The 26,956-nt window shown below is 43.9% G+C and overlaps 1 protein-coding gene across 7 annotated transcripts; it reads right to left on the reverse strand.

Annotated features, from left to right (window-relative positions):
- Positions 1–1,350: 1,350 nt before the first annotated feature.
- On the reverse strand, positions 1,351–26,932 carry LOC114857178 (echinoderm microtubule-associated protein-like 6). Of its 7 annotated transcripts, XM_055509811.1 has the most exons (43): positions 24,704–26,898; positions 23,566–23,725; positions 23,053–23,151; positions 22,685–22,753; positions 22,208–22,393; positions 21,788–21,923; positions 21,514–21,715; positions 21,289–21,426; positions 20,860–21,116; positions 19,762–19,971; positions 19,489–19,656; positions 19,043–19,149; positions 18,559–18,659; positions 18,265–18,451; positions 18,094–18,199; positions 17,795–17,888; positions 16,909–17,009; positions 16,576–16,778; positions 16,205–16,316; positions 16,008–16,135; positions 15,497–15,638; positions 14,993–15,145; positions 14,782–14,913; positions 14,454–14,542; positions 14,210–14,377; positions 13,915–14,116; positions 12,954–13,080; positions 12,796–12,874; positions 12,594–12,723; positions 12,413–12,511; positions 12,185–12,205; positions 11,389–11,562; positions 10,749–10,957; positions 10,510–10,667; positions 10,140–10,254; positions 9,873–10,061; positions 6,081–6,253; positions 5,834–5,996; positions 5,639–5,742; positions 3,097–3,250; positions 2,918–3,018; positions 1,864–1,901; positions 1,351–1,811 (listed from the first exon to the last, which is right to left on the reverse strand). In XM_055509811.1, exons 1-42 carry the CDS (start codon positions 24,898–24,900, stop codon positions 1,877–1,879), a joined length of 5,868 nt encoding a protein of 1,955 aa, XP_055365786.1. In that variant the 5' UTR covers positions 24,901–26,898; the 3' UTR covers positions 1,351–1,811; positions 1,864–1,876. The 7 variants fall into 7 exon arrangements, 6 of the variants coding, with proteins under 6 accessions (XP_055365786.1, XP_055365793.1, XP_055365794.1 ...); XM_055509818.1 differs by lacking the exon at positions 12,185–12,205 and having other exon boundaries at positions 24,704–26,897; XM_055509819.1 differs by lacking the exons at positions 1,351–1,811; positions 1,864–1,901; positions 2,918–3,018; ... (1 more) ...; positions 5,639–5,742; positions 5,834–5,996 and having other exon boundaries at positions 6,115–6,253; positions 10,749–10,859; positions 24,704–26,922.
- Positions 26,933–26,956: the final 24 nt, after the last annotated feature.

Genomic DNA, 26,956 nt, shown 5'->3' on the forward strand with positions numbered 1-26,956 from the left:
ATTATTTGAAAACAAGTTGCTAATAGAGCTACAGTTGCTACTGTGTTCCTCAGATCAGGATGACCGATGAATCAGAAACAACAGTGCATCCTGAAACACTGTGGGTTCACCTCTTGTAATGCAGTCCTATGACCTATACCGGCCAAGCAGGAGGACGCGATTTCAGTCTCACCATAAACTGAAAATCACCGGAACACATGCGCCAAATCCTTCCTCATCAGGTGTCGACAAGGTCGTGATATCGCTGCAGTCTAATGAAGCAGGATGCACAGAAAACTTAGCTTTGTTGGCAGGTGATTCTGTAAGTGACCCGACGGTGGCGAGCTGACTGACCTGTCATTCCTTTAGCAAACGCCATGAGTCGTAACGTAATCGACGGTTGTCAGCACTTGGTTAAATAGCTTGGTTAAATAAATAATTTAAATAAACAATTGTTACGTTGATTAATGTTAACAATGTGGGTCTCAGTGTGTGTCAAAACACAACCGCAATCCTTCAAGAGTTACAAATATTTGCCGATGTTGCGCTTCAAATGCTCTTGGGTGTTTTATTGTGAAAGTCCGGCCACTGGCCCCGCCCCCCGGTTTCCCTTTTTCTTATTTCGTTTTGAAAGTGGAGAAAAGGAGAATGAGTAAATCAGTACATCGCAAATGTGTTTTACCGATTTACGGAAGCGAAACACAGCATAAAAAGACGTTATTCAATTTTCATTTTACACATGAATAATGAATTGCACTTCATGCACGGACCATGCAAAACATGTATATTGTATGTTAGACTATACATATAAACATACATAGATACAAACACACATTGGCTTTATGGAAAATGATTATTTGGAAATGATGAAAATGGAAATCATTATTTCTTTAGGTGAGGGGGTGGACAGTGATTGTGCTTTTGTAACGGTGAGGTGTGGCCAGTGATTATGGTTTAGGAGACACATTATTGTTTTTTTTAATTTAAAAACGTCAGTTTCTCCACTGTGGCAAGTCTTAGACGATATCTTTTTGGCATTATCTCTTCTGTTTTGGAATACAGACGCTCACACGGTTTTGCCGCCGCTAACTTACATAAATGGGGATAGAAACATATTTCTGTTTCTACCAGTGTTGGAGCCCGAGGCAAAATCCGAACCGCTTCCTGAATCAGTCACGTGGTACAGTCAGGCCGCGAAGCTTTGCGCGTCATCACCAGCCCCGCCCCTAAATGAAGCGAGCCTCGGTTCGCCCATAGGGAACCGCCTCCTCTACTCGGCACGCGCTTCGTAGCCTGGATACGGAACATCACATCACTACTTTGGACCTTTGGCTTCGTACTGATTACTCTGTGCTTCAACTGAGTGACAGATTTTCAGTTTCACCTTTTATTTCTACCAACAGAGAAACAGCAAAGAAGAAAATTGTCCACTAAATCTAGTTTCAACACTAAATATTATTTTGTATTATTTAGATGTTGCGTCCTGAGGTAGATTTTTTTTACACCTTTAATGACTGGGATCAAACTAATTTCTTCTTAAGTGCTTCTACCTCAGCCACATAAACATCATCTGACACATGATACAAAAGCCCTAAATGTCCATGTTTCCTACTGTAGCACCAACGCTGTAAATAAAGCTGGACCTCTGGTCGGAGTCAGTGAGAAGGCACCAAACTGCTACGACCACCGCCAGTCACAAAACACGAGTCATCACAGAAACACAAAACACCTGCGTTCACAACAAACCACTACATCACAGTACAACAGCACAAGTACATCCAGCAGCAGGAACTGCACGGGTCCGATCCACCGGGAAGCCGGAACCAGCTGGGCTCGCTGTTGTCAGACGACCCACTGAGCTCGGGGAAGACATCAGGTGGAGGACTCTGGATGGAGCTCACTGGCATTTCCACACGAACAAACTGCAGAGACGACATCAGGCATTAACCAGGCGAGACAGTTTCAACAAAGGTTCACTTCCTGGTTAGTTGAAGGTTAACTACATGCCTCCCTCTGTCATTTTGGGATATTTTTGCATTTTTTGTAGTTGCTGATTATGTTAGTTAGTTAGTTAGTTAGTTAGTTAGTTAGTTAGTTAGTTAGTTAGTTAGTTAGTTAGTTAGTTATGCATTTTGTATAAACTGGAGATCCTCGTGGCAAAAAAGGCCACACATAAAAACTGCTAGAAAATCATCATACATGAATATATTTCCCTTTTTGTAAATCACCGTTTAATGCCAGTTCTCCTATTTGAAGTATTACTTTTTTCCATAAACTTAATAGTGGAGGATGGGGTTTTGCTGGGGATCAGAGTCTTGTATATGTCAAAGATTAATAACAAAATGGGTTTGTTTGCATTAGTATTTTTCCCATAGATTACAATGTTAACCAATTTTTATTTCACTATAAAACCATCCATTCTGTAAAGTCAACATTTCATCTGGAAGAAAAGTGATATTTGCCATTTTAACTGTATTCCACCAGATTCAGCATTTTCCTATTGTAGGCTAATGCATGAAATTATTTTTTTGCCAGTTATATAATGAAGGTGTGTGACTACCCCAAAAGAAATTTGTTTGGGTGTGTGTGTTAACTAATTTTTTGAGTTGACATTGTCCCACATTGTGCCTGCTCTATACGGTCCATATTATAAATGGACCTGGTACTGTGGTGCCTGAGGTCAGATGCTGGAACCAAACACTCATCCTGGATCCTGTTGTTAGCTGTTGCCGACATCTGCTAAACTGTGTCTGATTCTCATTATAAGACCTTCCAGCATTAAAAACAATCTTGGTATTTTAAACGGCAGCTGTGGTGCAGGATCAGTCCAGGCACCTTGAAACTGATGAGGATTCATCTGGTACCAGCATGAACCTGAAACCTGAGTTTCCTTGTGAGGTCAGAACAGTAACTGCCGCCTTCAAAGCCATCATCTCACCTGCAGTCGCTGCCTCCGGTGCTGATGACGTACTTGTCATCACAGGAGAAGCGGATGTTGGTCACGTGAGCAGAGTGACCAAAGTAACGCTTGTGTTTCGCCTGTGAAAACACCAGCAAAGCTTCAGAGACGTAGAAGAAGAAACCTAGAGTTTTCACTGTCCCTATAAGTTCACTCACAAACTTCTCTGAGCAGGGGAAGTCGAAGAGCTTAACAAGGCCGAAGTCGTCTCCGGTCACGAGGCTGAGGCCGGCGTGAGACACACATGCGCAGTTAACGTCAGCCTTCTCTGCGTTTCGAGGCCAAACACCCAGAACCTCGTCACCCAAAACACTGGAAGACAAGAGCCCACGATCAGACCCCAGTTCTCCACTGGTCTACTGTCTGACCACATGACTTGGCAGTGTGAACAGATCTGGCTGTGGCAGCAAGTTCCAGCACCTCCGTCCTTCTGTGCTCTTTTCCTTGCGTTTTTAATGTTTTCCACCCTGTTTGTGTTTTTTGTTTGTTCTATAAACCTGTATGGAGTCATGCAACTAGGGACCAGCTGTTAGCTCTTAACCGAGCCGAGGAAGCAACGATGCTGGAGAGCTGGAGAAACAGAGGTGCGTTATTATGGGAAACGTCCGCTCTCTCTCCAACAAGCTGTACAAGCTAACTATGGGGTGCCGAATGTAAAAGGAGCACCTATAACTAATTTTCTCACATTTAACTAAATGACACAACATGTTTTCTCTCATTTAGTTAAATGTGCAAAAGTCTAAATGTAAATGTTAAATGTAAATGTTAAATAATCGCTGAGTGTAAGACTGAATATTCATGAAAACAGCGCTGGTCTCAGATCAGAGACGCAAACTCAAACACCTCAAACAGTGCGCGCAAACCCCGCCCACATCTGACCTGGAAACTTTTGTTTTTAGCCTGGACGTAACTTCGGCTAGCTAGTATAGTTAGCCAACTAATTCTCCACCGGCGCCACAGAAATATTCTATTTAAACCTACTTGACTCCTCATTAATGGTGTTTAGGACAGAACGGCAGTTTGAAGCGGAGCCTCAGCCCGCACACCTGCCGTTACAGCCCGTTCAATCTCCCCCAACGGGAGGGAGTCGGAGCTGGCGGCCATGATGGCTTCGACTTCAGGCTTCTCTCCAGTATTTTCGTGCACCGATCCAGAGTCAGATGTGGGCGGAGCTATGCGTACTGGTGGAGGTGTTTGAGTGCGCGTCACTGATCCGGGATCATAGGAGGTGGAGTCTACTTAAATAATCAGTTTTACACTCGGCGATCATTTAACATTTACATTTACATTTACGTTTACATTTATATTTAACATTTACATTCAGACTTTTGCACATTTAACTAAATGTGAGAAAACATGTTGTGTCATTTAGTTAAATGTGAGAAAACTAGTTATAGGTGCTCCTTTTACATTCGGCACCCCATAGCTAACAGCGCTCATGCGTCTGCAGGGCGTGCACTGGGAGCAGCCTGCTGTGTTTCACCGAGACGTGGCTCAACTAGGACACACTGGACTCTGTGGTCTCCGTTAACGAATTTACGCTGGTGCGAGTGACCGGAGCGCGGTGTTTGTAAACGACAGATGGCAAAAACGCATATACCTCCGCCCTCCCCCTTAAGGATGCTCTGATCACAACCTGGTTCATCCCTCCCCTGCTTACATCTAGTGGTGAAACAGCAGACACCACAGGTTAAAACTGAAGATCTGGCCACAGAGCAACTAAAGGACTGTTTTAACACCACAAACTGGGACATTCTCTGCATCACAGACTACATAAATGTTTGTGTGGAAAACACTGTGCCAACGAAGACGGTTCAGTGTTTTTCCAATAACTTGCCCTGGGTGACCCCTGAGCTAAAGGCCCTACTAAATGAGAAGAAGAGGGCCTTTCTCTCAGGGGACAAGGAGAAACTGTGCAGAGTACAGAGGGACTTAAAATACAACATCAGAAGGTGCAAGGACAGCTACAAGAAGAAGCTAGCGTATCGCCTGGAGCAAAACAATGTATGTGATGTGTGCAGAGGATTGAAAACATCTCAGGCCACGGGTGACCAAGCCTGTCAGTGAGTTAAATCACATCTTCAACAGATTTGACTCTGCCCAGCCCCCAGTCTCCATCTACACGGCTCCCTCTTCACACCTTCAGTCCAACTGCAGCTGTTCACACCTCAGCACCACACAGCTCACTCTGCCCTTGCTCCAACTGGACGTTTTCCGATGACCCCGCCGTTGTTGGATGTGTATCGGGGGGGACGAGCAGGAGTACAGAGGGATCATCACTGAACCCTTCATCAGACTCTACAATGCATTGTTGTGTAACCACACTTTGAACTTGTCTCTGTTGTGTCTGTGCAGTGCATCCACCATTTAATATATCATTGTTTTTGACACCATGAATTTTGAGAATATTTTTTGTGGTTTCTGCTGACTGGTTTAAATATTATTGTACACATTACACATTACTTAGTACAAGTATGCCCAATTATTACTGTTTGTTGTTTACTTTTTCCTTTTGTCCTGTATATTGCTGCTAAAAACACAGATTTCCCCATTGTGGGATCAATAAAGTCATATTATCCTATCTGTATGTGTTTTCATGCTCATTAGGTTCTACACTCACTTTGAACTGTGAATTACAGAAACACCCCCAGCCCAGGCCTCTGCCCTGCGGGTCACTGTGCATCACTTGACAAGCCTCACCTCGTCCAGGTAGCCCAGGTGATCCTCTCAATGATGCACAGCTCCGTTACAACCCTTCCTGAGGGAACTTCATGCACCTGACGGGTGTAGGTGCTGCTGGACACCTGGAAGCAGCACCATCAGAAGCACAGACAGAAATCAAACCAAATGACTCCAAAAGGACAGAAAAAAGCACATTGGTTCAGAGTTTGGAACCTGGATGTGTTTGCTGTCAGCAGAAAAGTCCATGTGGATGACGAAGCCAGGGATGTCCTTACAGTAACCGATCCTGTTGAGCGAAGGCCCCAGAGACAGGTCGTAGAAGTCCACAGCACCTTCAACTGATCCCACTGCCAGGAAACAATTGTCTGGGCTGAACCTGAAACACATGGAAGTGGAAGTGAAGTGGTCAGACAAGCAGTGGAGACGCTGGAAGCTGGCATCCTGCTCCAAGACCTCTTACCTAACGTCCTGGATGGCGGCGCTGCGGTCTCTCTTCTTCCCCCACACAGCGAGAGAGTTCACCAGCAGCACAATGAACTCTCCGTTCTCCATGCCAATGGAAAGCATCTCTCCATTGGGACTATAGGAAGTACACTTGGCAGGATGACCCAAACTCACCTTGTTCAGGAGTTTCTAGCCCGTGGACACAAGATGTCACTACAGTAAGTGGGTCCCACAGTATTACAGGTGTAAGAGCCTACATAACACTATGGAGTTCTACAAAAACAAATACTGAGCAGCACTAAGACACAGTGAAGAGGAACCTCCAGCAGAACCAGGCCGGTTGGGCCGAAGGATAGAGAAGAAGATCAGATTTATTAATTACTCAGATTTATTAATTACTCCTAAACCTAAACATAGTTATAACTCATTTGAGAGCCTCACTCTGAGCCTTTCTCACCCAGACTCTAAAACTCAGAAACCAGTTGTGTTTTGTATTGTTTACCGTCCTCCTGCTCCATATTCAGAGTTCTTAACTGAATTCTCTGAATTCTTATCTGACTTAGTTCTTAGCACAGATAAAGTCATTGTAGTGGGAGACTTTAACATTCATGTAGATGTTGACAGCAACTGTCTCAGCACTGCTTTTAACTCCTTAATAGACACTATTGGTTTTACACAGCAGGTAAATGAACCCACTCATCGTTTTAACCACACTCTAGATCTTGTCCTGACATATGGAGTTGAAATTGATAATTTAATAGTTCTTCCCCAAAACCCTCTGTTATCTGACCATTTCTTATTAACTTTTGAATTTAGCACAACTGACCCTATAACAGCTGGAAAGAAATGTTACTATAGCAGATGTTTATCTGACAATGCTGTTGCCAGATTCAAGCAGATGATTCCATCATCTTTTGCCTCAATGTCTTGCAGATACACAGAGAACAGTCACCTTAATCCTTATGAACAGGTTGACTGTCTTGTAGATGATGCTGCAGCTTCTCTACGTACAATGTTAGACACAGTGGCTCCTCTGAAGAAGAAGACAGTGAATCAGAGGAGGTTAGCTCCGTGGTATAACTCAGACATCCGCAGTCTAAAGCAAAGGACTAGACAACTAGAAAGACAGTGGCGTTCCAACAAAATAAATGTAAACTGCATTGCATGGAAGGACAGTCTAATGAAATATAAAAAAGCACTTTGTGCTGCTAGAAAAACATATTATTCCTCCCTAATTGAGGAAAACAAAAACAACCCCAGGTTTCTTTTCAGCACTGTAGCCAGGCTGACAAAGAGTCATAGCTGTATTGAGTCTACTATCCCCTTAAATCTCAGCAGCAATGACTTAATGAACTACTTTACTAATAAAATTATTATCATTAGAAAAAACATTCAGCAGCGACTTCTTCCAAATGACAAAAAGCACTGTCTAGATCCATTAACTTTAAATTTATTAAATCCTCTGTCTTACCTAGACAGCTTCTCCCCCATAACTCATATGGAGTTAACCTCAATAATCAACTCTTCCAAGTCGTCCACTTGTCTTTTAGATCCAATCCCAACCAGATTACTCAAAGAAGTTCTACCTTTAATCAGCTCATCCATATTAAATCAAATCAACCAATCTTTACAACTAGGCTATGTACCACAGGCTTTTAAGGTGGCTGTGGTCAAACCTCTATTGAAAAAACCAACCCTTGACCCTGGACAACTAGCCAACTATAGGCCCATTTCAAATTTACCCTTTATTTCCAAGATTCTGGAAAAAATCGTGGCTAAACAATTATCTGACCACCTTAGTGGGAATAACCTGTATGAAGATTTTCAGTCAGGATTTAGAAAACATCATAGCACAGAAACAGCTCTGGTTAGAGTCACTAATGATCTTCTATTAGCTTCGGACAATGGTCTAGTTTCTGTCCTTGTCCTGTTAGATCTTAGTGCTGCATTTGATACAATTGATCATCACATTCTATTACAGACACTAGAACATAGAATCGGGATTAATGGAACAGCATTGGGATGGTTTAAATCCTATTTGTTGAACAGATTCCAGTTTGTTCATGTTAATGATAAATTCTCCACACGCACAAGGATTAGCTATGGAGTTCCACAGGGTTCTGTGCTGGGTCCAATTCTGTTTAGCTTATACATGTCTCCTCTAGGTGAGATTATTAGAAAGCATTCTATTAATTTTCATTTTTACGCAGATGATACTCAGCTATACATGTCCTTGGAACCAAATGAAACAGATCAACTAGTCAAAATTCAGGGTTGTTTAAAAGACATCAAATCCTGGATGTCCCAAAACTTCCTTCAACTAAACTCAGATAAAACCGAGATTCTTATTGTTGGGCCTAAAAATCTGAGAGAGACACTATTGAGTCAGATAGCCACCCTGGATGGCATAACATTAGCTTCAGATTCTACTGTGAGGAACCTTGGTGTCATGTTTGACCAGGATCTCTCTTTTACATCATACATTAAACAAATCTCCAGAACCGCCTACTTCCACCTTAGAAATATAGTTAAAATCAGAAGCATCCTCTCTCAGAGCGATGCAGAGAAACTGATCCATGCATTTGTTACCTCTAGGCTGGACTACTGTAACTCCTTACTCATAGGATGTCCTAACAGCTCCTTAAAAAACCTACAGCTCATTCAAAATGCTGCAGCCAGAGTTCTGACCGGACTTAGAAAGAGAGATCACATTTCTCCTACATTAGCTTCTCTGCACTGGCTGCCTGTAAAATGTAGGATAGAATTTAAAATTCTCCTACTCACATACAAAGTACTCAATGATAAAGCTCCTTCTTATCTTAAAGACCTTATAGTTCCTTATGCTCCCAGCAGAACACTTCGTTCTCAGAGCGCTGGGCTACTTGCGGTTCCTAGAGTGTTTAAATGTAGAACAGGGGGCAGAGCTTTTAGCTACCAAGCTCCTCTCCTCTGGAACCAGCTCCCTCTTCAGGTTCGAGAAGCTGACACACTCTCCACCTTTAAGATTAGGCTTAAAACCTTCCTTTTTGATAAAGCTTATAGTTAGAGATGGTTCAGGTCACTGGCAATTATTGTTAGTCACAGGAACCATCTCTTAGTTAAGCTGCAATAGACATAGACTGCTGGGGGACTTAATTTATACACTGAGCTCCTCTGTTTCCTTCTACCTCCTCTGTCCCATAACCTCCCATCATTGTCCCATGTTTAACTAACCTTGTCTCTTTCTGTCCAGTAGTTGTGCTTCTCTCCTCTCTCCCCCCCCACCCCCACTCTTTCTCCCTCTCTGTCCTCACCCACAGGTATCATTGGACTCAAAGTTTGGTGTCTGTGATGGGCAGCAACTGGATCCAACCATCCTGCCTGCATCCAGTCCCTGGTCCTACCATCCTGCCTGTGCTCTGTTGTTGCTTGTTGTTGCTTGTTGCTGTTGCTGTGCTTTTCTATCTCTCTATCCTCTCACCCCAACCGGTCGAGGCAGATGGCCGCCCACATCCAGTCTGGTTCTGCTGGAGGTTTCTTCCTCGTTAGAGAGGGAGTTTTTCCTCTCCACTGTTGCTGTCAAATTAAATGCTTGCTGTATGTGGGATTTGTTGGGTTTAGGTGTGTGAGGTTTTAAACCTTACTTTGTAAAGTGCCTTGAAATAACTTTGTTGTGATTTGGCGCTATATAAATAAAATTGAATTGAATTGAATTGAATTGAAGATAGACAAAAGAACAGCAGACAGCAGCAGGACACAGGGTGGTTGGACTTACAGGATGTAGTCCAAACCCTGTCTGGTACCATGCTGAAAGCCTCAGAACCTCTACCTTATCAGCCAGGTCCCATATTCGGATCGTCCCATCATCACTGGCAGAAATACAGACGTCTTTGAAGGGGTGAGCTGCCAAGCCCCAGATGCCTCCCTGAGTGTGTCCGTTCATCATCATGTTGGATGCAGCGTTCTTTTCTCCCACCTCTATGATCTCTCCATCTTTGGTTCCAACCAAGATCTTCCCCTGGACCAATACAGAAGGAAAACATGCAAACATCGAGGAAGCAGCACAATGCAGATACATGACCAGTCGTTTTAATACCTTCCCTCTGCACACAGATCGGACATTCTCCACAGGTTGACCAGTCTCTAGCTGAAACACTCGGCAGCGCTTCATCTCCTGGTCCCACAGCTTCACAGCACCTCCCTCTTTGGTCCTGGACACCAGGTCCAAAGGTTACTGTTACATGTTTTCCAGATGACTGCGAGTATGATAGACATGAAGAGGAGCCAACCAGGTGAGAGCTGGCATCACCTTCTGCTAGTGTGTGGGTGAAAACTATTTGGCCATTCATGAAAGTATTTATCACCTAGGCCCCAAACCTAAAATTAACTAACAGAAGTTGTGTTGTTACATGTCAGGCAGCGTGTTCTCTGTCCTGGAACTACTCACTACAACATCAGGTACTCACGGTCGTTCCTTCCCCCCTGTGACAATGAGTCCATCCCTCAGGGTGGTGTACATGCTGAAGACTGGTCCACTGTGGGCCTTTGCCACCACCCGCACCAGGAAGTGTTCTCTCCACACGTACACATCCCCATTTATGGCACCAGTGAACGTCAGGTTGCCCTGATTGAATCAGACACCAACTGTCAAACAATCAAAGCACTGCAGATCAAACATTGCATTGTAATAAGAAGCCTGTCTTACAGCACCAAAGGCCACAGACAGCATAGTCTGCGAGTGGCTGTCCTCCAACGAGCCAATCACTCCTTTTTTGTACATAAGGGAACCTCCCACCAGAGTCCAGAACTTGATGTGCTTGATTCCCACAGAGACAAACTGGGTGTCAGAGTCAGGTCTGAACTCCACCACAAAGATCCGCTCTGCGTGGCCTCCTGTACTGGTCACCTTAGTGCCTGGCAGAGAGGTCAGAGGTCAGAGCTGCCTATCTAATGCATCATAACATGCTATTAATAACACATTCTCCTTCTAACTGGATCATAAAACGGGCCACCTCAGAAGCCGTGGCGTTCAACCATACAATGTTCGTAACACCACCCAGAACCAGTGAGAACAACACCCAGACTTCCCTCACCTCAAGTGGTGGCCAAGTGGTGGTTATATCTGAAGTCTTTCAGATATATCTGAAGTCTTTCAGATATAACTTAACCATCAATATTCAGACTTGGTTTGTCTACATCATTATAATCATGCAATTCCGCCTTGAGACAACAAACAGCACCTCTGTGAATGTTTGGACCTAGAGCAGATTCCATTAGCTTCAGGCCTTCAACCTGTTGAAGTTGGAAATTGCTGAGAAAAGGTTTTCCCTTTGCATCTGAACTACCTTCCTGCCATCTCCACACTGTGATGGTTTGTTCAGCCTCCACTCCCACAGAGAGCAGTAGCTTCCCCGTAGCACTGAAGTTGACGTAGCCGATTCCTTTCGCGTGTGAACAGCGAAGGATGGACAGCGTCTGTTTGGTCACGGCGTCCCACACGTGGATGGACGGAGTGAGGCCTGTGAAGAAATGAGAAACGGTTTGTACTCAAAGTGCTTTAACACGGGATCTCAGTTACACACACTTTATTTCTACACTACTAAAACTAAAATGTACTGTAGCAGCCAAAGACCAAGACAATTGGCTCCACAGTGCATTGGTTTAATGACTAGGGATTACAGGAACTGTGCTTATTGAAATGAAGGATCCCAAAGAAACAAGGCGTCAAGGAACCAGGCGCACAAGGAAGAAAACAAAGATTAAATTTAGGGAGATGAGGAGTCAAAGAAAACAAGCAATGAGGACAAGGAGCCCGGTGTTGGCACTGATCCAACAGAACACAGCTGATTTGGATACAGACTGGACAGTTTGCCTAGTGACTCTAGATTCTGACTGTGTGAGGGACAGGTGACCCTGTTGAACTGGCTGTTAATATTAAAGGTATTGGAGGTCATCCTGTTCTGAACTGTCTGCATCAGGACGCATCAGCAACCTGTGAAACACAGGCACACACTCAGGAGGTTCAGCATGTTAAACTATAATTCATATTTCAGTGCTCCAGTGTGTGTGTGTGTGTGTGTTTGTGGGTGTGTGTGTGGGTGTGTGTGTGTGAATGGAACAGGTAGGTGAACACACTCTCACCTGGCAGGTCGCTGACATCACCTGGTGATGAGGTAAGGAGGTGACAATGAAGAAGCCATGGAAAAGAAAGAAGCGCAATGTGGACAGAGCAGCCAGGTCAAACATGGTGAACATGGAGAGCAGGTTCAAAGCTGAATCATGGCAGACAGTGTGTTTCACATGACCAGTCTGAGAAGTCTGAGAAGGCTTCTATCAATATGCGATGGATGGACACTGAATCTGACTCACCAATCTGTCCCGTAGCGATTATGTTCTGGTATTTGGGATGCTGGTTGACTGTTAGGCAGAGGATGTCGTCAGTGTGCTCCAGATAGAAACTCTGAGTTCCTGTTAGGACAGGGAACAGGATGTAAGACGATACCCACAACAATGCCGCCTGTTATCAGCGCAACAGCAGAACGTCACCCACCAGCCGACAGGTTCTGGATCACGACTACAGCAGCGATGTGGAAGATGATGTCAGCTCCATTGTTGAGGTAATGCAGGTTGTTGCGACAGTCAAAACCTCTGTAGCCAAATACATGCTCAAGAAGCAGCTCCTGAAAGCCAGACACAAACAGCTGCAGCAGCTGTGTGACCTGGACACTGCTGACACCACACACTCTACTGACCTCCACCACCTTCCTCTTCTTGGCCACATTGTTCTTCAGCAGTTTGTCCGGCAGCGGTGCAGCTCGACTCACCGGAGGCCTGAAAGACAGCAACAGATGTAAGAGTGCATCTGTAGCTTTCTGGTGTGTATCGCAGAGAAGCTGCCTGGATGTGGTACCTCTCCTCCACAGAAAGCTCTTTGTGCTGCAGGTGAGGTTTGGTTCCTGACATGTTCCTGATGCTGGCAGAGTAAACCTTAGTGATGTAATCCACCACCTTCTCCCGAGCCACATCACTGTCATACCCTGAAAAGCCAAGGGGATGGGGCTCACTAACCCAGGTCCACCTTGTCTCTGGCATCAGTACCACATAGCTGTAGTCTCTAGAACATCCTAGACCAGTCTCCAGATTCACTTAAAACCCTACATAAAAGCCCTTGGGTGTAACAGATCTCTGCAGGTACACTAAAAGAATAATCATGCCTAAAACTTGGACCTTATGTAATTTAATTACATGTAAATTTTACAGTATTTGAGTCAGGTTAGCATTAGGCCATCAGATACCTGATGTACAGGTAATGAGGAACAGGACAAATACTTCTAAAACATGTACATAAATATAAGTATAAATATATAAGGTTGATTGGTTATTTGTGAACGGTGAAAACATATAAAAATCTAAACATAATTGAAAATTGTACAGTTAATACTTCATTGCTATTGCTTATGCAATAAAGTACAGTAAAATAAAGAGTGTGCTCAGCTAGTTGGTAAAGTTTTAGTTTGAGAAGCAGATGGTTGTCAGTTCAAACCCAGTTCATGCCATAAGGAAAAAAAGTTTCCCCAAGGTAATCAATAAACTAGGTCTTATCTATTACATGTAGATATTTTACACAAACTGATTAAATAGTTGACATTAAATATGAGATTCCTCATTACCTGTATATCAGGAATTTGAGTAAAACACAAGCTTTATGTGCAAAATTACATTAACTTAATGTAATCCAATTGCATAACCCTAATAACCAACTTGTTTCATAGATTTCAAGTACGTTTTTACACATAGTATATGTTTAGCTCCTCTAGTAAACCTGTAATATTCTGAACCTGGTTTAGCAGCTAGTCCTTCTAATTCTGTACCTCCATCCTCCTCTGTGTCGTCATCCGACTCCTCACTGTCCACAGCTTTACTCTCCCTGTGCCCCGGCGGCTCTCTGGTCCAGATCATGAGCGCTGTGTCCGCCCCGCCCACTGACAGCAACATGGAGTCATCACTGGACCAACGGACGTTTGTCACATTGGTGCTATGGCCAACATACTTTTTATACTTCGCAAACTGGCCCTGAAGTGGAGTTGAGTAAGAGAGAGAAGCTCCTCTTAAAAGTAAGGTAATGGAAGAGAAGGCATGTAGGCGTAAATTGGCTAACTGTCTCACCCTCGATGGAAAGCTGAACAATTTCAGGAAACCAAAATCGTCTCCAGTGGCAAGCAGTTTGTGATCCTTGGTGAGTGAGGCAGCGTTAACGAAGCTGAGTGTCGGCCATATTCCCTCACAAGTGGGACCAAGGACTGATGACCAGGTCGCCCAGTCCAGCTTCTCAAACTGGAAACAAAAATAAAATATGCACCTTCAATGAAACAGAAAGACACAACCTGTAGACCTTAAAAAACAGACGGACCTCGGCCATGCTGATGTTCTGTTTGCGTCCTCGTGGAGCCTCAAAGAAAAGCTGATCTCTAGCTCCAGTGTTTACCTGCAGCAATTTCCCTGTGGACAAGGAGACATGTTATTGTTACAGCACTGTGCTGCCTATACTCTAATACCCTCCTCTGAATGTTTCATGAAGGGTTTGGGGCAAGATTCAGAAGAAGCCTGTCGGGTCAGGCTTCTTGGTGGCTTAACAAGCCAGTCAGAGTCTGTGAAAACTTTACACAACAGCAACCTAACGTCTGCCTGATTAAAAGCTAGCTTGTCAACACAGAATCAGCCCAGGTGAGAGCGTTCACCTCTAGAGTCCCAGTCGATGTGGGTGATGTAGCTGCCAGCTCCTTTACAGATGCCAACTCTCTTACTGGTCAAGACGTTATAAATGTCCACGAAGGAATCGTATGATGCCACAGCCAGGTACTTCCCTGTGTCTGAAACACACAGAGCACTGAATCACTGCTGAACCATCATGTTCACCCTGTGTCACACCTCCCTGATGAGTTCAGGTACCTTGAGAGAAGCGGATGTCAGAGATGAGCTCTCTTCGGTGGTGAAAGGTCACCATATCCTCTAGAGTGTCGGCGTTCACCACTAGAAAGCTTCCATCGTTGAGGCCAACGGCCAGAGCTTTACCATCTGGAGAAAAGGCACAGCACCGTCCACCTGGCAGGTATAACACAGAAAACGTTTCAGTTAGACAGGAGAACGACGTGAAAAAGACAGAAAAACGACAGGAGCAAGACAGGAGGAAAACAGGAGAAAGAACTTAAAAGACAGGAGCCAAATAGGAGCCAGACAGGAGCAAGACAGGAGAAAGACAAGAGAAATACAGGAGAAAAAAACAGGAGGAAGACAGGAACTAGACAAAAGCAAGACAGAAGAAAAACAGAAGAAAGAAATGAAAAAGACAGGAGAAAGACAGGAGCAAAACAGGAGCAAGAAAAGAGAAAAACAGGAGCCAGACAGGAGTAAGACAAGAATAAGACAGGCAACATTCATGCAACACCCAATAACCTTTCTTGAGTTTGCGGACAGCGACCATGCGGTGATTCACTGACAGCTCCCAAATCCTCAGAGTTTTGTCATCACTGACTGTAGCACAGACGGGTAGTAGAGGGTGAGCTGCCAGACCCCACACCTCCCCCTCCATGTGGCCCTGAACGCACCACAAACACAGCAGAGGGGGAATAGATCATCTGCAGTTTAAAAGAAGAAATATGGTGCTGGACTTCAGGAAGTCCGCCAGAGATCCCCACGCAACCCTATGCAGGGTTCCGTTTCTGGGTGTGCACACATTCTACATCCTGAAACGGCTTGGCAGCTACAGGACCGAGGACAGGATTAAGACCTAAGGGACATCTAAGAGGTTGTTCAACAGATTGATAAATGGACTGCACCCACTCACACACCTACTGCTGCTCAGAATGTTACAATCACTGCTGCTTCATGTTTTCAATATGTTGTTTTATTGCAAATAGGCTGCATTTTTATTATAAATGAATTAGAATCCATGAATCAGTCAGACCTGAACCAGTAGAGTCACAGGTCCACTCTTGTCAATTTCCAGAATTTCTCCATTCTTTGTTCCCAGCAGGATGTGAGCGTGTCCCAGAGTGATGGCTCTAATTGACGGGTTGTCCTCCAGGAGCAGCCCTGAGTAAAAAGACTAAATAAATACAGTGACAGGCACTAACAGGAAACCTAAGAGCAAGTGAGACAAACCTTTGGACAATGGGGACAGAGCAGCTCTTTTTATGGCATAAGTCTTCAAACATCTTTCAAACATGTCGTCCCAGAGCTCAACTATTCCGTCTTTACCACCCGTCACAAAGCCCTGGACAGACACGTGGAGTGTTCAGTGAATGTAAGCTGCATAGTATACAAATATCCACAAAAAAACTATTACTACAATAAAATACTATTTAGCTGCAGATGCTTTTCAAAATAAAACAATATATTCATACTTAGTCCCTTTAGTTCACTGAAAGTTGTTCTTTACACTCAGACTTTATTCTAAAACTTTTGCTGTTTTACGAGCAGAGCAGTGACGATGGTTAAAGGCTGAGTGGCCGCTAGATGGATCAGGACAGAACCTTGTCTAGAGAGCACATGGCAAACACAGGGCCGTCATGGGCTTTGACAGTCTTGATGAGTGTTGTTTCTCTCCAGATGTAAACATCTCCATTCATGGCCCCAGAGAAGACCAGGTCCTCGGATCGGCCGTAGCACACAGACATCATGGTCTCCTGCCTCCCCAGGTTCCCAAAAATCCCCCGTTTAAAGGTGAGACCGCCACCTACAGGGGAGGAAAGTTAGCATACTGATGTTAAAACGGACATGCTGTTGTACAAAGATCAGTTCAATAAGTGCATATAAACATAACATGAAGACCCACAATAAAGGCAAGAAGAGAAGCCACAGTTTACCTGAGTGCTGCCAAAACTTGATGTGTTTCATGCCCACTGTCACCAGCTTGTCCATTCGGAAAGGATTGCTCTTCACCACAAAGATTTTGTCTTTATGACCCCTGCAGGACAAAGAGCAGCTGCTGGTTCACAAAATGTACCAGATCAATTCTCAAATTCAGTTTCAGATGCTGCAATGAAGTGTTTCGAAAACTCTCTCACTGATTTCTTACAGTAACCCTGAATAAATCTTTTTTTCTTTATGTTTTATGGCTTTTATTTATTTTGTAAATTTGTCTCTGACAGGTTTTGTCTTTTACCACCACTCTGTGCTAGGTGCTATATAAATAACACATACTTAACTTGCTTTTACTTACATTTAAGTTTAATCTGAGGAACTCCTCACGCAGTCAACAATTTCACAATAATCAGCTTGTTTTATCTGAGTAAACATGTACAGCCATAGGTTCCACAGGGTTCTGTCTTTGGGCCAGTGCTTTTCACTTTGTTTCCCTAATTGTTTCTAAATTTTCACAATAAAAATGGTAAAAGTGCATTGTTTATTTGAAAAATTGGTGGGGAAGATCCAAATCATTAACAAGCTGAAACACTGGAGTGATGGTCCAGCAGGCATTTCAATGTTGAATCATAGTTGAATCAACGTCATGCTCATGGTTGAATGACCTTTGGATTATGTGTTGATTTTGAAAGGTGAATCAACATTGGGGCAACGTTACTTTAACATCTTGCGTTATACTATTAGCATTAAATGTTAGAATGTTGGATGTCACAACACTGAGATTATTTCAACCATATATTAGCATTGAAGGTCGGTTGTGTGCCTGCTAGGGTTGCTGGTGCTTAGGTGACTCGAGATGTATGTTTTAGTATAGTAGTTTGTATGTACCTGGCCTTAGCCAGACGCTCTCCTTTTTTCCAGTCCCAGATGACGATGGAGTGAAATTCATCTATTCCCACTGAAATCAAACTCTTCCCATCCGCTGACACAGCAACAGATACAGAAGACAAATAAACAATTATTACATTGTTGGATAAGAAATGTTGAGTCAGAGTGTAATGTGATACTTTAGGAATAACCGATAAGCTTGAGGTGGTGGTTTGGGAATATTGAATCTATTTATGGTAGCATAAAAGGTTTACAAGAAAGAGTGATGTAGGTGTTTTACAGCTGGTCAGCCAGGCTACCTGTGAAGTCCACGGCACACACTCCTGTGCTATGGTGACCCTTCAGCAGCGACAGACACTTTAGAGTCTGGATTTCCCAAACATGGATGGCTGGGTCTCTGCCCACCTAAACACACAGACAGCCAGTCAGAACCAGCAGTAGCCAGGCTGCACTCTGACTCTCTGGCATACCTGTGCCGTGGCTGCATAATCTTTGAGCGGGTGGACAGTGAGGCTGAGGATGTCGTCATCATGACCAAGGTAAATCCTCTGAGTGTGCTGTAGCCGGTTGTAGACAACGGCCACAGCCGCCACATGGTACACCACCTCCCCCGCCTGAGTGTAGAACAGGTTGTTACGGCAGTCAAAACCCCGATACCTGCGGCAGATAACAATGTACGCACTTCATTACAGGGGCTTTTCCTAATAGTTACATCCTGAGAAAACTGGCTGATCTGATCTGTGGATTTATTGATATCTTTTCACCCGTGAACAAACTGCAGACGAAGTCCTTCATTTGGTGCCTTGTGCCGTTTCAGAGAACCCGTCAGTTTCTTCCTTAGCTGAGGCAAATCTTCCTTGTATACCTGCATACAAAGTCATGGGTTCAGAGTAGTGATGGAAAACATTTAAAATGCTTTTCTTGACTTATGTTTTAACATTGATGTCAGGTTCATTACTTTTTAATTTACTAAAGGTTAAAACTTATTACAGAGCAAGAGTTAGAGGCATGTGATTATATTGAACACTGAGCTTTAAAACAGTGTATAGCATCATAAAAAGCTTACACATATATAAAAGGAATGTTAGTAATTGTAATAAACAATGAGTTGAAAGGGATGAGGCCTGGTCAAATGACATGACTAGATAAGTAACATTTAGTGTGATGTTTCCTGCACGTCTGAACACATTTCGGTCTCATTAGATAATATTGAATTTATTGCGACACCATAGTTTGTTTTCTCTCTACCTGACGCTCATAGCTGATCTGAGATTCCTGTTCAATGTCAGAATCGAGTTCTGGCACGTCTGACACATCAGAGTCCGACTCCCCGCTGTTTGAATCGGCGTAACCCTCTGAGAAAACATCATTAGCATGCTTTCTTGTTTACAGTAAAAAAACAGTGAATTATGAATAAAGTGTAATGATGAAACATTTTAGACAACAATGACTTGGTTTACAACAGATGTGCTGACACAATAAACTCAATAATTACAAGTCATGTGTAAAGGCTGACTGGGGTCAGTAGAGGCAAAAGGAAACTTATAGAGTCTTATACAGTCATTCATTGCTACCAGTCTCAGATGTTGATTTACTATCTAAATATTGTAGTGTAAGGGAAGTAAGAAGGAAAACTTAAGCATCTGATTGCCTAAATCTGGAGTCTGGCCCAGATAAAACCCATAGAGCTTTACCCTGAAGGAGGGGCTCCAGGACGCCGTTCATCACGCCCTCAGGCAGGAACCTCCACTGAAACACAGCATGGTCCGCACCACCTGTGCTAATGACCCACTGCAGGTCATTGGACCACCGAACGTTGGTTACATGAGCAGAGTGACCAATGTATTTTTTGAATTTGGCTCCTTGGACGAAAATACACAGTTTAATCATTAACATTTTAGCTAAATGACAGCAACACATTTTCCACCTTGTTTACAAAGTAATAATGAGAAGATTGTCCTGCTGACCTTTCTTCAAACACGGAAATCTGAAGAGTTTGACCAGTCCGAGGTCATCTCCGCTCACCAGGACCGCGCTGCTGTGGTTGGTATCCAAAGAGTTCACATTGGTCGAATTGGAATATTTGGTCCAGATGCCGTTCACCTCAGGTCCAATAACACCAGTCCAGGTCATCCAATGAATTCCCTTTACCTCCTCTTTAGGAACCATCTTCCCCACTACAAGACAAAAAATTAAAGTTCAAGATGCCCCCAAGCACAACACTCAGCGCTGGGGTGAACGCACATTCTGTGTTCTAGCCCCACAACTTTGGAACTCCTTACTGCTGGAGATTAGGTTATCCTCAGATCTGTTTGTTTTTAAATCTGAACTGAAAACTTACTTTTTTGAACTGGCATTAGATTCCAACCCCAGCTCCTGAGTGGAGTATAACACTTTGGATGGCGCCAAAGTAGTTATCTCAAGGCACTTTACAAGCTTTAAGAACGCATAAAACTAAACCCAAGGAATCCCACATACAGCAAGCTTTTAGTTGTAATTATTACAATTTGACAGCAACAGTGGATAGGAAAAACTCCCTTTCTAGGCAAAATCAGGCTAAATGTGGGGGGCTATCTGCCTCAACCGGTTGGGGTGAGGGGCTACAGTAGACAGAGAGAAAACAACAAGCAACAACAACAACAGCAACAACAGTGCACAGGTAGGATGGTTGGACCAGAGACTGGACACAGGCAGGATGGTTGTGTTACTAATTATTGTTTTATTACCTTCTATACTGTAATTTTATTTTATTAAGCGCCTCGGCCAACTGTATGTTGTTATCTGGCACTATAAAAATAAAGCTTTGAATGATTGACTGAATGATTGATTCAAGATGTCAGGGGATTCAAAGAGCTAAATGGATGCCAAGTCCTAAGGTCAGGGAAAAAAGTCTTTACCTGAGTCAGGAAAGCCTTAGAATTCAAGCTTAGCTCACAGAGCTGAGGACTCATGGCTTTGTCCAGACCAGTAAAGTGCAAGTCGAGTCCTCAGGGGGGCATGGGATGGCTATATGCGTAAAGGTACCGCTAAACAGTCCAAACAGATTCTCTTAGGCACGTATGTACCTGGCATCCTGTAGAAGAGTCGCTCTCCAGCACCATCATTGGTCTGCAGGAAGCGGCTGTCGACTGACCAGTCCAGGTGCGTAATGAAGGAGGTGGAGCAGCTGCACTCGCCCACCTTTTTGTAGCGCTGGGCCACAGCATACACGTCCACAATGCCGTCATTGGATCCCACTGCTAGGAAGGAGCCATCAGGAGAAAACTTCAGCTCATGGATCACCTCCTTTCTGTCTTTGATGTGCACAACCTCCGTCATATCTCTGAGGAAAGAAGGAGGTTGTCAGAACTATTTAAACAATATAAAGCCGTTGTGGCATATTGAGCCGCAAGAACCTATCGTTGGACCAGTCACTGCTCTAGAAGTTATCTCACAGAGCAGTTAGCTTCCGATTTAGACAGAATGATTTGACCAAAGTACAAAACATCAGTCACCTGACCCGCAGCACGGTGAAGGAGCCATCCTTCATCCCCAGAGCAAGCTGTAAGCCATCGTTGTTGAAGGAGACACTGCGGACTGATTCCTCCATGTTACAGCGAGCCAGCAGAGTGTGGTCAGCAAGACTCCACAGCCTAAGGCAGAGGGGGACACACAGGGAATTAATGCAGGAGCCCAGCAGCTGGGAATAGAGCAGCTGCTACACAGTGGGTCACACTGACCTGACAGAGCGGTCGTCGCTCCCGGTTACAGCCACTGGCTGTTTGGGGTGTACGGCCAGTGCCCACAGCTCACCCTCACTGTGACCCTGCATCAGTAGAACTGGTTTGTCCCGATCTCGAACCATCACCTCAAAGATCTCACTGTCCTGAGTCCCTGCTAGGATTCGGTCGGCTTTCCAGCAGACACTGCGGATGGAGAGGCCTGAAACAGGAAATACGTCTGAACATTGACTTTGACCACAATTGAGTCTATAAACACACAATGAACTCAGACCTTTATATCCTTGCTCGGCCTCTCTCAGGTCAATCTTGGTGATGGGTTTAAAGTCAACATCCCACAGTCTGATGCAGCCGTCTCGTCCCCCAGTGGCAAACCCTTCCTCACAGGCGTGCATGCTGAAGATCCCCGCCTGCAACATGGCAATGCAGCATGTCCTATGAGCACCAGACATTCTATACCACAGACTAATGCTCTAGAACATTTGATATTTATTTACAGAACAGTGGGATGAAACTCAAATGTCAGATTTTCATATTTCATATGAATGTCGGTCAACAATACATGTTGGATCCCAAAGGTGCTTACAATGAAGATTTAGTGAAACCTAAACTGAGTTTGTCCACCACATTAACCCACTTGTGTTCTTTCACACTGGATCAGTGTAGTGGAACCACTGCAGGCGTGTGTACTCACCCCGTGGGCAGCCTGCACAGTCCTAGCAAGGCTGATTCCTTTCCACACGCATACATCTCCGTTCAGAGCCCCAGAGTACGTCAACTCATCTTTTGCTGCAGAAACACACAGGATGGTCTGCAGGTCGCCCGTCTTCCCAAATATCCCCCTCTTTGGAGTCAGGGCATTTCCACACAGAGTCCAGAACTAGAAACAGAGAACAACAGAGGTACTGAGACATGATTCCTGGCCTGGTCTTCACCCTATTCTCCTGGCCGTGGACCCAGAATTCGCAATTGGACTAAACCTGCTCCTCATTCCCCAGTTACTGCCCTTTACTATACAAAAGTCCAGATCACAGGTCCTCCTCTAGATCCTCTGTCATGTCCTGCCTGCTTTTTACAGTCAGCCTGTGTTTGGTTTAGCTTTCAGGAGTGGACAGGATTGTCCTTTAATTATAAACAGTAATTATGAACCAACATGGAGAATCAACCTGACCTTTATATGCTTGACTCCACAGCTGACTAGCCTGTTGGACTGAAACGGATCCCAGGTCACGTCAAAGATCTGCAAATACGAAGAAAGAACTTTAAACTTAGAGATTTGGGCATGTCTGTGCAGAGCTCATGTCTATCCTGAAACGCAAGTATTTGTCAGATTCGGTGTAGACAGTTACATATATGCGAGGTGCTACCACTAGGGATTGATCCCCAGCTCAATAGCAGAACACAAATCTACATGTGTGATGCAGTTTACTCTCTTCATCTTTACATTACAAGGTCTTTCACTGTGGCACAATGAATGAATTCTGTAGGGATGATGAGACGCCATTGTTTAACACTGATAAAGAATATCTCTAGTCTTACTCTGTCCGAGTGTCCGGTTGCTGTAGCAAGGAGTCGTCCCTTCCGCCAGTCCCAGACACACACCGTGTTCTTAGCGTCCAGACCGACTGACACCAGCCGCTAAAACACAAGACACAATCTAGTTTATCTGGTGTTTAATCACAACTCTGTTTAAAATAATATGTGTGTGAGCGGTCAGGCCTGTAGCCACCAGTGTTTTCAGGTGGGTTCAATGCTGTAACTGTTTGATAACATTTTATAAAGTTGATTGTAATTTTTAATCATTGGATTAAATTTTCCAACAGCTTCTTAAAGTTAATCAAAAATGTCTTTAATCATTAATCAGGTATAAAGTTCCCCCGTGGTCAGAAATATTTACAAGTCCATGCAAGAAAATTCAAAAGGAAAATGGAGGTAACTTGATTAAAGACATAAAATTTGATCTAATGAAACAAAATAAATAAAATGTTAAAAACTTGGGAAAAGTGATTTTTTGTCATAAAGCTTGTTGACACAATGAGGGCGAGGAGTCACCTGTCCATCGCAGTCAAAGCTGAGACAGGCTATTCCATGTGTGTGAACGTCCCTCAGAATGGACACAGTCTGCATTGCATAGGTGTCCCAAACACAGACATACGGGTCCTGCCCCACCTGACCCGTCGCCACTTGGATCTTATCCGGATGGATCGCCAGACTGCAAGAGACAGACATATAGATAGTCATCTTCACATTATTGGCACACAACACGTCTGATTTACTTCACTGGAAGCAGGAGCATTTTCCAGGTGTATCAGCCACATCTAAGTATGTGTGAACAGCCTCATCCTGGACTGGAACATGCCTGGCTCAATCCTTATGTTTATTATGTTACAGCATTAAACCTACAACCTCATTGCTTCTGATGATATGCTGATGAATAATTTCAGTTAGAGTGACAGCACAGCACCTTTATCCTCTACCCCAAAGAGCAGCAAGGAAACACAGACAGTTGTGTATGAATCTATTTTCAGACGTAGACCCTGCTGAGGGGATTAGTCTATAATCGCACTGGCTGAGCTGAGTTAGAGGGAGGACTTCAGGTGAACTTGGAGTAACATCTGCAGCATCTGTCAGCGTGTGAAGCTTCAGCATTTGCCTAGGTTTAGTCCTGTTTTCTTTATTGGTATCACGTAACTTCCAGTATGGTGTTTATATCCTACATCTGCTCCATAGCTTTTATACTCGGCAGTTCGTGTTACAGTACATGTCAAGTTGTTGTTGTTGCACTGACTGTAACATCCATTACGTTCGAGGTCTGACTGTTACACACGTTACATTTGAGGACTGTCTGTAACGTGTTAAGTTTGATGTCTGACACGCGTTACGTTCAAGGTCTTTCTGTTTCATCTTATTTCCAGTAAGGGTTTAACTCAGTGTTTGCAGAGCACAGTGTGTCTGCTTTCATCAAAGAAAGGCAGTAGAACACTCAACTAAGCATATTAGAGTTAGAGGAGAGTGTAGGGCGTCACAGGAAACATTCACATCAAGCTGTATTTCATGCTCCTGTCAGATGTAAACTGGCTCCACCTTGTGTTACCTTGTCACACCTGCTAATTTGCGTCTTAAATGTTTGGGTCACAGGTGGCAGTGAAGATGGATCCTAATACTAGATGTAAACAGGTGTTTATCTCACCTGATGATGTCATCGTTGTGTCCCAGGTAGAACTTCTGGGTGTGTTCTCGGGTGTTGTACACCACACCCACTCCAGCCACAAAGTACACCACCTCCTTCCCTGCAGTGTAGTACAGGTTGTTCCGACACTGGTGGCCTCGGTAGCCATGGATCCACTCCAGCCTGAGCTGGCAGCGCGGCGCCGTCTTATCCGACATGTTCTTTCACAAATGTCCAATGAGAAAGAGGAATCTAATGTGCGCTCCTTTTGGATTTGAATTTCCGATCAGTTCTGAGCCTGTTCGTCTGGCAAAATACCGATGGAGCATTTGAAAACACTCTGCACAGGTAAAGAAAGAGCCCAATCTGTGTCTAAAACACCAGCTGCGGGTCTTAAAGGTTGTGGGAATCTGTTAGATTAGTCTTTAGCAAAGGAACTAGATTTGGCATGATTCCATCCTGTAGCCTGTGAGTGTCAAGCTAATAACAAAGGTAAGTATTTAATAACACAACTACTACGTTAACTACGTTAAATGCTTGGACGCAGGTACCAATTGTTGATTTAATGCAGCAACATATTTGTAATGTTCCCTTTACAATTGTACGCCACTCGGCTTTCTTCACCTGCATGAAAAGATCCTGGATTGTGTTCAGTGCCTTCTAAGGTGACTGTGCTCGTTTCAGGAGAATCTATGTTCAAAGCATTCACAAAAAATGCTCAAACAAACGTTTTAGTTAGAGAAAAATACTTTAACATTTGCTATTCAAAAGGATGAAGTATGAAGTTAAAATTCGATGTCAAACCAAACTAAGGGCTTTGACAGCACCCAACACTGACCATTAAGTCTTTCCAGAAGTCAAGCTAATATGACAAAAGCCTGTGTTGTTTTACACGCAGAATCACAGACATCACAGAAATATGAATCTTATTAAATAACTAAAGTAAAATCACCATAAAACAAATAACTCCCACAAATTATCTCCTGGAGGAATGACATTTACAGCACAGTGGAGGTTTCAAGAGAGGGTTGTTTTATTCTTGAAGGGTGTGACATGACGTGATGACTTCGTTTATGACGTATAGGCTGCTATGATGTCATACACACAAGCTCACTAGCGTCCAAACATTCAGTTATACTTTTCAACTATCACTTGTTTTGGGGACGTTTAAATGTCATGCGTTGCATTTATACGCTGCTGAGAATCAGGAGTTCTACTGCTGTCGACTGCAGAGACTTAAATGTCGACCGGAACCAGGTTGTTCCTTCTGATAAATCTAGTTTTTATGATGCTGCCACTGAAATGTTTCCACCGTTTCACAGTTTCATAGCCGAACCTTTAAGTGCTACTGCAGAACCCACTCGAATGCTTACTCCGAACTAACGATCCACACCGGAACGTCCAGTGTGAAAGCTACGACCCAGGGCATCGGCGGGGCGCGGATGAATGAATGAGCCGGGTCAAAACACATTGATCTAGAAAATTAGAGCTGAGATTGGACCGTTGTACAAACTCAGGTCCGGGTTGTGTGGTTTAAAAAAAACTGAATCAAATCGTTTGTAAATCCACAAACGAAGCGCTTGGCAGAAAATCCCTTCTCTGGTTTCGCCGTCCGGTCGGTGAGTCCACTTCAGACCGTCCGTCCGGTCCGCCTCCGCCCATGCGAGGCGGCGGGGAGACGCTTCAGTCCGGTAGAACCTCCTAGCACAAACAACCGGAAAAGAGAGAAACGGTGAAGGAAAATTGTGAAATTAACGGGAATTCGGGATCAATGTCAAGTGAACGAACACTTCGACGCTTCCTGTCATGGATTTCACAATAAATGTGTTAAATACGCATTTAAACTGTTAGGTTAGTTTATTCAATCGTATTTTACTTTAATCTCGCGTTTATGGTGCTGATAAAAGCTTTTCTGATTTAAGCACAGACTCGAGTGGACCAAAAACTAATCTTCTCCGAAAAGTTGTCCGACTCCGATTTTCTTTCGAAAGATGAGAACCAAACTTCCGGATAATTTCGCGCTAGTCTCCGCGCGCTTCCCGCTTCTGCTCGAGTGTTAGGTTAAATGCGATTAATGCGCAGCGGCTTGATTTGCCGTAGCGCATCATGGGAGATGTAGTGATAACGCTGCCGCACGGACAAAAAGCGTCCTAAGGTTAAAAAAAATCCTGAACTCCCGAAATCCTACAGATTTAATTAATCACATGATTTTGAATTTCGAACCATTTTTTCCCAAGTATGTATTAAACTCTATTTATTAACAGAAAGAAGATA

This window comes from Betta splendens, chromosome 1 (genome assembly GCF_900634795.4).
Source record: "Betta splendens chromosome 1, fBetSpl5.4, whole genome shotgun sequence".
Lineage (NCBI taxonomy): Eukaryota > Metazoa > Chordata > Actinopteri > Anabantiformes > Osphronemidae > Betta > Betta splendens.

Coding starts and splice junctions, on each gene's coding strand:
- LOC114857178 (XM_055509811.1), bottom strand. CDS start 24,900: ATGTCGGATAAGACGGCGCCGCGCTGCCAGCTCAGGCTGGAGTGGATC. Junction 16,317..16,575: donor CCATGTGCTCTCTAGACAAG/GTTCTGTCCTGA, acceptor GTGTCTGTCCAG/GGCTTTGTGACGGGTGGTAA. Junction 6,254..9,872: donor TATGGGACCTGGCTGATAAG/GTAGAGGTTCTG, acceptor TCCACGGGCTAG/AAACTCCTGAACAAGGTGAG.